The 12,753-nt window shown below is 32.0% G+C and overlaps 2 protein-coding genes across 2 annotated transcripts; both read right to left on the bottom strand.

Moving 5' to 3' along the window:
• Positions 1-133: 133 nt before the first annotated feature.
• On the bottom strand, positions 134-7,426 carry LOC124842726 (actin-related protein 4-like). The gene is made up of 20 exons (XM_088103068.1): positions 7,267-7,426; positions 7,081-7,172; positions 6,210-6,386; positions 6,044-6,117; positions 5,555-5,635; positions 5,334-5,394; positions 5,154-5,203; positions 4,724-4,778; positions 3,734-3,811; positions 3,594-3,647; positions 3,157-3,210; positions 3,026-3,086; positions 2,265-2,316; positions 2,027-2,093; positions 1,828-1,890; positions 1,691-1,753; positions 1,532-1,594; positions 951-1,015; positions 662-730; positions 134-533 (listed from the first exon to the last, which is right to left on the bottom strand). Exons 1-20 carry the CDS (start codon positions 7,277-7,279, stop codon positions 488-490), a joined length of 1,338 nt encoding a protein of 445 aa, XP_087959194.1. The 5' UTR covers positions 7,280-7,426; the 3' UTR covers positions 134-487.
• A 1,738-nt stretch (positions 7,427-9,164) lies between these two features.
• Positions 9,165-12,748, bottom strand: LOC124842730 (peptidyl-tRNA hydrolase, chloroplastic-like). The gene is made up of 8 exons (XM_047319293.2): positions 12,355-12,748; positions 12,145-12,229; positions 11,318-11,385; positions 10,949-10,999; positions 10,799-10,872; positions 9,984-10,042; positions 9,825-9,901; positions 9,165-9,737 (listed from the first exon to the last, which is right to left on the bottom strand). The coding sequence occupies exons 1-8, from the start codon at positions 12,598-12,600 to the stop codon at positions 9,624-9,626; spliced, it is 774 nt and encodes a 257-aa protein (XP_047175249.1). The 5' UTR covers positions 12,601-12,748; the 3' UTR covers positions 9,165-9,623.
• Between the last annotated feature and the right edge of the window lie 5 nt (positions 12,749-12,753).

Genomic DNA, 12,753 nt, shown 5'->3' with positions numbered 1-12,753 from the left:
CTTAGAAATCTGGTCCTAACTAATGAAGACATTAATACACGTTTTTTCACATTGTAACTTGTTACATTTACATTTTCCTCCAAAAAAGTATGGTACAACTTTTTGGCTTTGTTAAAGTGCATTGCAAGTAATGTCACGGATACTACTGCATTAGCATCATCAAGTACAACGTCAATAGCATATTCATTACACAATGTGGAAAGGGGGATCAAGGCATTACACAATGTGGAAAGGGGGATCAAGGCATTACACAATGTGGAAAGGGGGATCAATGCATTACACAGTGTGGAAAGGGGGATCAAGGCATTACACAGTGTGGAAAAGGGGATCAAGGCATTACACAATGTGGAAAAGGGGATCAAGGCATTACACAATGTGGAAAAGGGGATCAACGGCGACGCAGAAAAAAGGAAATGAGGTTATGCCAGTTACAGTGTAGCTATATCAGCCTAGTTTAGAATCAACATGTATCACACCCGTTAGAAACTCAAGGGCATTTTCTTTGGATATAAGAAGCACCTTGCTCTTCATACCTATCCATAGCACACTGAATTAGCTTTGTATTTAAAAGATTACAATCATGAGTACAGAATTTTTAAGTCAGTTTTCATGGTGATCTAATTTGAATAACTGAACTCTTTCGCAATCAGCTAACACTTACTCAGACTTGGAGAACCACATCTGCTGGAAGGAGCCAAGAGAAGCCAATATACTTCCCCCTATCCAAACACTGCAAAGATATTTACCATCATGATTAAAAGGATAAATGAGCTTGATGTGTAAACAAGCTACATAATCTTAAATTGCATTGTATCATTAAAGTGAAAATAACTAATGAAGAAAGGAGGGAGAACTGGAGCAGATGTTGCAACATGAACCAACTCATCATAATATCATCACAGCCGCGTGAAATTGAGAAAAATACAGACAAGCACAGATGAACATCCCACCTGAACCTTCTTTCAGTAGCATTGCCACTGACAAATACTTTAACTCTAGCAGCTTGAGGGGACCCCTACAAACAGAAATCACATCTCAAACATCTTGTTTATATATTAATATAAAAGCAATTGCCTACAACCCAAAAAACATCATTCAAGTATACGTCTGACATGTAAATAATATCGTTTCATACTGAAATATTTTCCAACCAATTTCCACAAAACAGACAGAAGGTTGTGTTCCTCTCCTAGTTTTTTAAAGCCTTATTTTGCAATTACTAGGCCTTTTACAATCCCCGATTCTCTACAAAGCTTTTCAAGGTTTCCACAATCTTCATTGTGTTTTTATGTATGTGATAATGATGGCATATGGCAAAAGGGAAATTTATTACAACAATAGAATGAAAAGAAGGACAAAAACATTCGACATTTTAAAAGAAACCGGCCGATAAAATTTATGATAATCAGAAATTTGGCATTCAGAATGAGTACAATACATTGGATATTCTAAAGAAAACAAACCAAGAAAATTTATCATATAAAAAAATTTGACATTCATTTAATAAAATATGTGCTTGTGTAAATTTGACCTCTAGCAAGTCTTTCTCGATGCGTTCCTTCAGTTGATGCATTGAAGCTGTACCACCAGTAAGCTGTGAGATATACAAAATCAGTTTCAAATATGTCCAAGTACCCTTAAACTCAGAAAGAGGTGGAACAGGAGAGCACCAAATCAATATGAAGGTTACCAGTATGGTACTAAACAGTTCTCTACGAATGTCCACATCACACTTATTAATGCTCTCTATGATCTGCAAAAGAAACGGTAAAACAATGAGCAATGGAAGAAAGAATGTACTAAAATTTACCACAAAAGAAAATATACTATTTTTGGAAGACTGCGAAGTGAAGGAGCAATTTCTGCAATAATCTCCATGCCAGGGATTGTCTGCGATAATATTGAAGTGAATTAATAAGAGGACGTGCGGAATGGAAATTTGACTGAACTGAACCATAGAAGCACAGAGCACCGCTAAAAATCCCATTGAATAAAATTAAAACATCCAAGCCTAAAAGCCACACACCTGAACAAGAGATGGATTAAAAAGAATATCAGGAATCTTGAATCTATCAGATCCGACTTCAATAATTCTGTGACATACATGGTATCAAAGTTATATGGTTATTGCAGAAAAAGCAATTAAAATCAAAAAATATACTTGTAGATACACAGAAGATAACAGAGACAAGAACCGAAGACCATTCAAATAATTTTAAAAAAATAACCCTGAGTATTTTCAATACAAGTAATGTTGGACTCACTGGCCATCAGGAAGCTCGTATGGAGTCATAGGAATATTAGAATACGCACTCTCTGCATGGAAAAATAATTATAATGGATATCATGTCGTGTGGAATCTGATAATAATGAAATCCAATGTAAACAGAAAGGTAAAACCGTCATAGTTAAAATGAGTCCGATTATAATGTTAACTAAGAGAACTGGTTAAGGAGCAATTAATAATACACACAAGTAGATGTTTCCAATTAATTAAATAAATTAAACTATTTTTGTGTTTTAAATATAATAAATGTTTTCTTTTTCAATAAAAAATTTCATTATATCAACACATAAAAAAACCATGAGCAAGTGTCACAAACGATGTCAAAAGAAAAATCAAGCCAACATATGTATAGCTTGCGAGAGAACTGTGAAAGCTGTTTAAACCCTACAGTTGCAAGCAATCACATCAGTTTACTATTTATATAATAATTAACATAAAGCTAAATCATAAGAATCTAATAAACTCATACACTGCCCCATAGATTAAAAAATAATCATTCACGAATTATGAAATAATACGATAGTAGAGCTACAGTAAATATCAATCATTGAAGAATGGAATAAAATTTTATTTTCAAGCAATATATTACAAACATAGAGCTAATCAATGCACAACCTAACACAAATGCCACCAAAAGTAAAGCACTTTTCTGTATAAATCCCACAAAGAATACAATGAACTAGACCAAGAAGGGTCAAAAGTCAAAGCATTATGTGAAACTACAATTGGGATACAAACCATCATATGGAGAATCTGGTGTTCGGCAAACACATTCCTTGATGTCTTCAACAATAACCCTCTGTCACGATAATGAATCAGCAAGGAATGGAGATAAAGACATGAAAAGAAAATATGGGCAGAATACATACCTGGCAGTAGAGTTTGTAGCCTTCTGTTGTATGTGGAAAATCAAGGTCTACAATCTATGAATCAGAAAAAAACACAAGTCATAAAGATATGAATACGCAAGAAAGAAAAATAGATGTACATTTTTCACTCCAGCAATGTACCACAAGCAAGCGTGTCATTGTTATCAAACGTGAACAATTAATTGGTAGATAAAGTTCAAGATCAAGAGTGGGCATCAGGCTTGAAAAGATGAAAATGGAGTCCTTATTCCATTTCATGATAGTTCTACCACAAAGTTGAAGCCCTCTGGGGGCAACAATGGAATACAACACCTCAAGGTTGACACCCCGACATTGCAAACTTCAAAAACTCAAGGGAAAAAGAATTAAAAATTAAGCAAAACCACAAAAACAAGACATGCTACTGAGAAATAGTTAAAAATTCAATTATAAAATACCTGAAGATTCCCAGGACTTATTTCCTTTTTCTTGAATGAATATCGAGGTCTTGGCTAACAAAAAAATGTAAATATAAATATAGCTACTTTAATTGAGATGATCATAAAAACAATTAAAATAGCTCATCTTCGTCACTCACTGTGATACCTTTGGCTTCCAAACTCCTCGTCAAGCATTCTGTCAGAAATTGTCCTCCTATAGGAGAACTTATCACAGCCTATTGTAGACATAAATAAAGAGATAAGTAGACACAAGAAACTTACATAAACATTAAACACAAAATACAAGGCTACAATTAAAATATAATAAAAATTCCTCTAAATTATATATCAAGGAAGAAAATGTAAAACATCACCCACAGACAGATGAAGAAACATTAATATTGATAGTCATCCATGAAACTAAATGGAACTTGCATGCCAACATGTCAAAGACACCATCGGGGAACTTGCATTATTGCCTGCCGCAAATTTCATAGTTAATACTTCCTGTATTTCACAATTTAATTATGCTTTGTTTCTGTAAACATTGAATTAAGTGCTCTATCACGGTGACTGCTCTGGCACACGACAATTGGGAAGCTGTCCTAAATATTACCTCAGATATGATAAGTGTTATGAGGGCCTTTTAGCCACAACAGTGACAAAAGCAATGATTAAAGATAAGCTAAAAAGAAAGAAATCTTGAAAACCATGAATAATCATATTATTTTGACAATGCCACAATTATACTCCTTCATACAAGGGTGAATACCAAAAGCAACTCAACAATTTTCTTACATGCTAAAAATAATTGTTGTCGTGATTATACAATTGGAAAATTCCCAGTTTTCGTCACAAATTTTAAAACAGTACCTTTTACCATGTTCTTTCATAGTCAGCAAAAGAAGATCAGATAATTTATCACATCATATTAAATATCTTTAAGAAATATATCAATGACTTACTTAAAACCCAAATCCAGTAGTGATCTTAATGAAATAAGATGTTTTCAGAGCAATAATTCACACAAAGAAAAGTGTAATTAATAAAATTAGTCTTAAAATAACATTAAATACAATAATAAGCATGTAAAAATATGAACCAGGTCATCAAATATGAGTTCTATTTTTCAAGATAGCAAATAATACCTTTTGAAGAACATAACCTTCCAGTACTGGTGCAACTGTAGTTGATCCAGCACCACTAAATTTTGAAATAATGAACAAAACTACTCATCAGAAATGTAGTATTATAATGTGGCATGTCAACTACAATCAATGAATTTAAAGTAAAGTGACAACAAAAATTTAGTCACACTGAAAAATAAAAAGGAAGACAAGTGCATTGCACTATCTACTCATCAGAAATGTAGTATTATAATGTGTGTCAACTACAATCGATGAATTAAAAGTAAAGTGACAACAAAAATTTAGTCACATACTGAAAAATAAAAAGGAAAACAAGTGTATTGCACTATCTTCCGAACAGAATTCACAAGTACCCAATCTGGCCATTCTATTGAACATTATCATCAACACAGAACCAAACTATTTGTCATCAGCTTAAAAAATCTCATACCTATCAACAACTAATGAGGTAGCACGCCCTGATGCAAAAGATGTGAGAACCTGGTGTCAAGAAAGACTCCATTAACTAGTTCAAACTATATAAAATGCATTTTTTATCACTAATTTTTTTTGTTGCAACTTGCATGTAAAATTAAGATATGAACAGAGCAGTAAAAATCATACAACTTACCGCATTCTTTGCCAAAAACAATGCTGGTACTTTATATTTTTCAAACATAAGTTCTGCTGCCCTGATACAGAAAGAAAAGAATTATAAAAATGAAAATCTAAAATTCGAATAATTGAACCAAACTTTATTACCGAACATAAATAATATAATAGTGTAAAGAACTAAAAGCCTAAAAACCAAAAACTGAAATGAGAGGGGGATGGGTACTTCTATCAGAATACCTTTCTCTCTGTTCTTGAGTGTTGGAACATTGTTCGGCAAGTAGCATTGGACGCTCTTTAGGATCAACTAAGAGGCATTCCCTGAAAAAACAGTCACAGTGAATAGTAGAATAAAACATAAAAAGAGAAGAATAAATTAACAGCAATGCATTAGAGAACAATACTTGACACAGATGGAAAAACATCACGCATACAACTCGGATTGGTAAACATAAAATGAGATTAGTGTAACATGTGTCCTAGCATAAATAACGGTATATCTCAACCACACATATCCCCTTTTTACTCTCTACATACTAGACTTGAAAAATTCTTGGGACCACCACATATGATAAAAACCATCACAAGATTCCAAAGTAGAACCTTGGCAATCCACAACTGCATATGATATGTAAAGAAAATAATGATCCTGTATACTATCCAAAAGAAGAGAAGAAAATGATGATCTTTCATTCCAGATTATACAATTTTTCAGTATTCAGAAACAACCTCAAAGCATGATCCCATATGTTGTCAACAATATTCCAGTCAACAATAACTCCATTCTTCAATGGTGAGAGCAGCTGAACAGTATACCAGATAAATTACCAAAAAAGAACATAATTAGTACAAAACTGAGTTAATTAAAGCCTAATTTAGCAGATATTTCAAATACCTCCATATAGTCTCGACGGTATCCCAAGGACTGAGATCCTACATAAAGTTTGCATTTTTCCTTGGTTCTGTCAGATTCATGATTTTTTTTATTGTTTTGTAAATCCACAGCAGATCCAGATGACACTCCAGCATGAACAGGTCCATCAATGTCCATTTGATCAATTGCACCAACAACCTAAATAACCAATCACTATATGTAACTACTATAAATTTTACAGATATCCCTTACAAAAATTTGTTATGGATTCTCCAACAGTATTATTTAAGATCAAGCACCAATAGTTATCAATTCACTACATGAATGGATTTGGTTCAAATAAAGAAAATGTAAACCAGGTATTATCTAGAGAAAATCAATTATATGTCAACGCATGCATCATGATTTGTTATTCATATGCATGCATTGATTATTGATTATACCATCAACTACTGAAATTAGGTCATGTTAACTATTACAGGACAAAATTCCAGAGCAGAACTGAAAATGAATAACAGTGTAAAATTAATATAACTGCTCAAAACATGGACAACTCAATATACAATCTCATCCTCAATAGTAATGTGTGTCAACTCAATCCCCAAAAATTTTGCATATAAAAATTCAGTCTTACAAATTATACATTCTATGAAATGAATCCTTGCTAAGGTGTGTAAGGCTTGAGAAACCTTTTCCATATATAAAATCCATATTAATAAGACGCACTTAAGATTAAAAAAACACGAGAAGAATACAAGAATTTTCGGAAGTTTAGGTTAGTGAATGCTAAATAAGCTTAAAACAGATGAGCATTTAAATTTCTATTTGATGGAAAAAAGCAAGAATAGAAGGTTTGCTAAGAGTGTAGGTCACAATTAAAAGAGACACTTACAGAGGGGAAAACGGCCTTGGGAGCATCTTCGCCAGCGTAACCGGCTTTGCATGTATGCGAACCCAGGTCTATTACTATGGCTGATACTTCGTCTGTGAATTACGAACAAAAAGATTAAAATGAAAACGAAAATCAGAGATTACGAAAGCTGAAAAGGAGATAGGAAAGAAAAGAGTGAACACTGACCACCGCCATACATGACTGGTTTGAGTAAGAGAAAGTTGAGATTGAAGGGTTTAGATGAGAAAGAGTGCAAAGAAAGAGCAGTGAGAAGGAAATGAAAAAGAATGAAGAGAGGATGGCGGGTTTTCTGGGATTCAATCCATGCCACGTCTTGGGTTGGGCCCTTCAGATCTGTACAAACAAACAAACTACGTGTTTATGGCGTTATACCAAGATTTTATTTTCTTAGTGAAGTAATTGTTATCTTTATTCTTGAGAAAGTTGGAAGTGTGCACATTTTTATGATAATAAAACTAAAAGTATAATTAAAAAGTTGTTTTGATTAAATAAATTGAAAAAAATTGTTAAAGTTTGTTATAGTTATTAAACTTTATACATAAAAAAATTATAATATTATCTATACGGTCTATATCTATATATAGAATATTTATAATAATTCAACTTTTTGGGATTCATCTTCAATTTTATCTTTTAAATATTTTTTAAATTAAAATAGTTATTTAATTAAATTACCTTTTATGTGATTTTTTTTATTTAACCAGTTTTTTTAATATTTTATTCCTAAAATTTAATTATTTTTTAAACGAAAATAACTATTTATAGTAAAATCTATCTCCCAAAAAAATATACAAATAAAATTGTAAAATTTATTTATTCTTTACTTATCTATACACAAAATATGTTTTCATATTAACTAGTATTAGGTTAAAACTCCTAAACTAGGTCACACGAGTTCGAACTTAATTAGATTAAAAAAAAATTAAAATTTTGATACGGATTAATTGAGTCAAACTCATCTGAGTTTAATCTTTCGTAAGTTAGATTGACTCATAACATTACTTAACTGTGTGTTTTGATATTATTAATTAGTATTTTTTTTATTATATTCTAGACAATGATAAATAGTACTTTAGACAAGGATAAAAAAAAATGTTTCAAGAAAGTAAAATATTATGGATCCATTAGAGACTTTAATTTTATAGAGGCATAAGTAATACAAAAATTATTCATGTTTTTGTTTTTAAACTTGATTTTGGATTGTATTTAGATTATATTGTATTTTTATTTAATTATCTCTAGAGTTTAATATAATTTTAGACTAAATTTTATTTAGGTTTAAGTTAGAAAAAAATTGTTAATTTTTTTAAATTGAAAAAAACAAAAATTTATAATTAAATAAACCAACAAGTCAATTAAGTAACCAACTCGTAGACCAAACTCGTGATCCATTTTGACAACATTAATAATAAGATTTTTCTTTTTAATTTATCATTTTTATCATTTAAGTAAATGTTTATTTAAATACATATTTTAAATAAAATAATTATCTTACCATTCTACTTTTAAATAAATGTTTCTTTAAATTTAACTATTTTTAAATCAAAATAATTACCTACAATGAAATAAAAGTAGATATCCAAGTTTTTTACTAATAACTATAGAATAGGATTTGTAAACTTATAATAAGAACATGTATTAAAAATAGTTATAAAATATTTTTAACTTTTATATAAAAATTAATTATTATAATTATATAAAAAAGCTTTCAATTTTTATGAGGAAACAAATGGTAAAAGAGTAAGTTTGTTTAATTTGTACTATGAGCTTGAAAAACGGAATCAAGCATTGAAAAGTCAACACTTAGCATCTATTAGTATCTGCCAATGAAAAGACAAAATTTAAACTGAACTAATTTCTAAATTTTAAGTTATAATTTTAATTCTCAAGGATAAATTTATCTTAGTTCTATAAGACCAGATTGATTTAATTTCGAGAGAAAACCAATATCAAAATTATTTAATTTAGCTTAAATAATACGTTGGAAATAATGAGAATAGGCATTGTCGTACATATGTAAGCAGAGATTATACGCAATAACTTTGATTAAGAAACACAACTCATTGACCACATCATGCATCAGCAAGTGTTGTATAAATAGTCTTGTCAACCAATAAAAATCTTGGGAAAAACCTTCTAGTACATAGTGATAAAGAATAAAAGACAGATGTTGAGTGAATTTGAGCTATTAACTTCCTGGCAGCTAAAAATGGGATCTTTACAAACAGAGAAAGTGATCTTATGTGATCATTATTATATAAGTTACCTGCAACTGCCTAATAATAATTTCACAACATTGTACACTATATAATTCAGGGTGCTGGCAGGGCTTAAAATTGAAAAAACACAACAGAATAGTATCCGAAGATTCCAAGCTTCAGGTTCGAATTCAATGAGCAGAAACTGCCTCTTAAAGAATGGATAAATATTTGCTTGAACGAATTTACTCTTTTTTAGTATGTATCTCCTTGCTATACGATCCTTGTTTGTACTTGTCAAAAGGATATTCAATAAGCTATTCCTCAACCTGTTTGCTCTATCTTTTTGGCACTATTAACAAATGTTGCACTTTTATCAAATCCTTCCAGCAAAAGAATCCGAAGAGCTTCTATTCCATCTTGTAATGTAAAACTCAACTGAGATAATTTTATGAACGTTTAGAACTTCCATGTGTGGCAAGTCAGTTGTCAGTTCAAACTTCAAAAAGTGAACAAAATGCATACCTCTTCTCTTTCCTGTTTAGTGAACGTGCGAAGAACAAATGCTACAGGATCCATTTTACCGGGAGGTCGTCCGATGCCTAATCAGCAATAAAATAGAATCGTATTATAAATTATTGTAATACAGATGTATTATAAATTACTGAAATGGTATGAATTTACCAATTCTTAAACGAGGAAAACCAGTATTCCCTTTGAAATGATTAATAACACTCTTCATTCTGCCAAAAAACAAGGAAAATGAAAACAGTGACACTTAATTTCTCTTTCGATTTGAAAGAAACAAGGTAAATGCTTATTGCTATATCACCCAGTATAAATTATCATAATACAAATAGTTAGCCTTCTGGCATGCCTGCCCTCAGAATATACAGTTCCCCCAATGCACTCCCCAACACAAGAAATGAGTTTCTTAAACTTGCACAGTAAAAAACCACATAAATCAAATGATTTGATGCAGAGACAAGGAGGCTGATTTATCCCTACATATTATCTCAGCAGAGAAAGGGAGTTGTTCACTTTTTTTCCCTATAGTAATTTTTCTAGTTCTCTGTATGTTTGTACTGGTTGTACAACAAGGCCACTCAAACACCCTTTGCCCCAAGACTGAGCGAGGATATCATCTTGATCATTAGCCAGAATGCAAAAAATGTAACCTCATCAGATGAAAATAAATAGTTCCTTTCCAAGACAAGGCATGCGAGTCTAGCATCCCACAACCTAATAGTTTTCCTTGATCCAGATGAGCATGAAAAAAGATGATTGTGCAACAAAGTATTTTTCTAGCATTTCCCTGACCTTGTGGGTGTGACTAAAGGAAGATAAATATCACATTTCAACTTTCAGAAATACGAACAATCCCGGCCTTGCTATTCACAACAATGGACATGTTGATTTATAGATTCAAAGGTGCCAAAGCAGGCATACACCAGGTTCTGTGGCAAAAAGAGTGCGCAAATAAAGAAAATTATAATTACCCATTGTGGCCTCCATGTCCACCCTTTGGTAGAAGCCGCAATTTAGCAAAAGGTAAATCCAAGTCATCAAAGATCTGAAAAAGAAAATTATCAATGCCATATTGCTTTAAAAGTAAAAAGAACAACGTAGTCATAGCATAGATATTATACCACAAGTACTTGCTTTAGTGGAATCTTGTAGTACGAAACTATGGCCCCAACCTTCAAAATAGATCGAAACAACAACCCATAATAATCAAAATATAATATTTATTACAGTGATTTCTTAGGAAGTGAAGGTCCAACTTGGAATATAGATATATTATGACAAGGACATGGACATGTAGACATGGAATTTTTTTTAAAAACCATATAATACATGACTATATAATAAAATGTATAAATTTGACCTTAAGAAAGAGCTTTAAATTAAAAGAAATAATTGATGTCATAAGAGTAAACACGAGTCATCATAGCATAGCTACAACAAAATGTCATTGCTTTAAAACATTTGAACATTATATCCAGATAGACACATACAGATTCACCGCTAGAATTCATAAAAGTCTGTGGTTTTGCAAGTATGACTGGGACATCACCTATTAAACCTGCAACCAGAAAACAATTTCCGTCACGAATGGGAACATGCAAATACTTAAATTTTTATCCATTTGCTTTTATCACCAATATTCTGAAAGCTTGTGGAACCAGCGTCTGTCTGCAATATTTGAAAATTTAAGCAAAAACCGTAACATGGCAACTACATTAATTTGGTGATTAAATACAAATGGATTCAGGTTTGGCAAGAAACTTCTATCGCACTTAACAACAACAGAAATCCCGAACCACAACGCAATTGGGCTTATCTAAAAAGTAAAAGTTATCATCATAGCGCAGAAAACTGAATACAAAAATGATGCTAAAACAGGTAAGGATGATGAGGAGTTAGGAATTCAGAGTTCAGACATATATGTTAGAAGTATGCAAGGCATATCATATCTATCAATCCGGAATAGTGGCATAAACTAACCGACACTAAAACTGATTATATATTGGTTAAATTGTATATGTATTTTAAATCGTACAATGTACATGTAAGACAGCTCCCAAAAAATTGCCACCCGCGAGATAAACCAAAATGCTCGTAACTTTGTACAGTGAGATAACACAATGGTTAGAAGCATTGCAGAAAAAGAAAACGAGCATTATTCCTACTTGTGATATCTAGGAGCAAGAGAGAAATCATATCTTTACCAATAACCTAGACTTTGAATTTTAAAGCTGACTGACATGTCTCTATGAAAAGATAAAACCAAATTAACTGAAGAGATATATTAGAGGCAGGGTTTTGTCAAGGTCTATCTAACCTTTCCCAAATAAAGCTTTGAAGGAAACAGTGTTCATAGATATCCCTTCAGCTTCAGCTATGGCATCAACCATCTCAAAGCCCACCTGAAAATATAAAGCTCCAAAACAGGTTATAATAATATAAATGTCAAAAAATGCAACGCAAAACTGATTTTATAACTATCCAAAATGAAAAGATGGAGAGGGTATGCATAGTGTGACTGACAGACATTGTGGCGAGTGGCAGCGTACTTTTTGCCTGGATTGCCGAGGCCAACGATTAACCAAGGTAAATTTTCCTTCTTCTTCTCTTTGGACTCGGTTGATACGGAAGCAGAAGAAGTAGAAGAAGAAGAACTTTGAATGGTCATAATGCGATTGCGAGACGAAGAAGATAGAGAGAAGAAGGGCCTTGAGAATCGACACCCGTGAAAGGGGATTTTAATGGACGATACCCAAAAACTACAAATGTTCATATTTTCAAACGTCAATCAAACACAAACATAAAAGATAAACCCTAGAAAAGAAGAATCGAGGAAGCTAGGTTGGAAAGTAACAGGAAAAACAGAAATAAAACGCATGATAATAACAGAAAGCAACAGGAAAAACAGAAATAAAACGCATGATGA

This window comes from Vigna umbellata, chromosome 1, assembly GCF_029865625.1.
Source record: "Vigna umbellata cultivar VRB3 chromosome 1, Vumbellata_1.0, whole genome shotgun sequence".
Lineage (NCBI taxonomy): Eukaryota > Viridiplantae > Streptophyta > Magnoliopsida > Fabales > Fabaceae > Vigna > Vigna umbellata.
The sequence above is the reverse complement of the archived record's forward strand: the minus strand, read 5'-3'. Positions and strand labels throughout refer to the sequence as shown.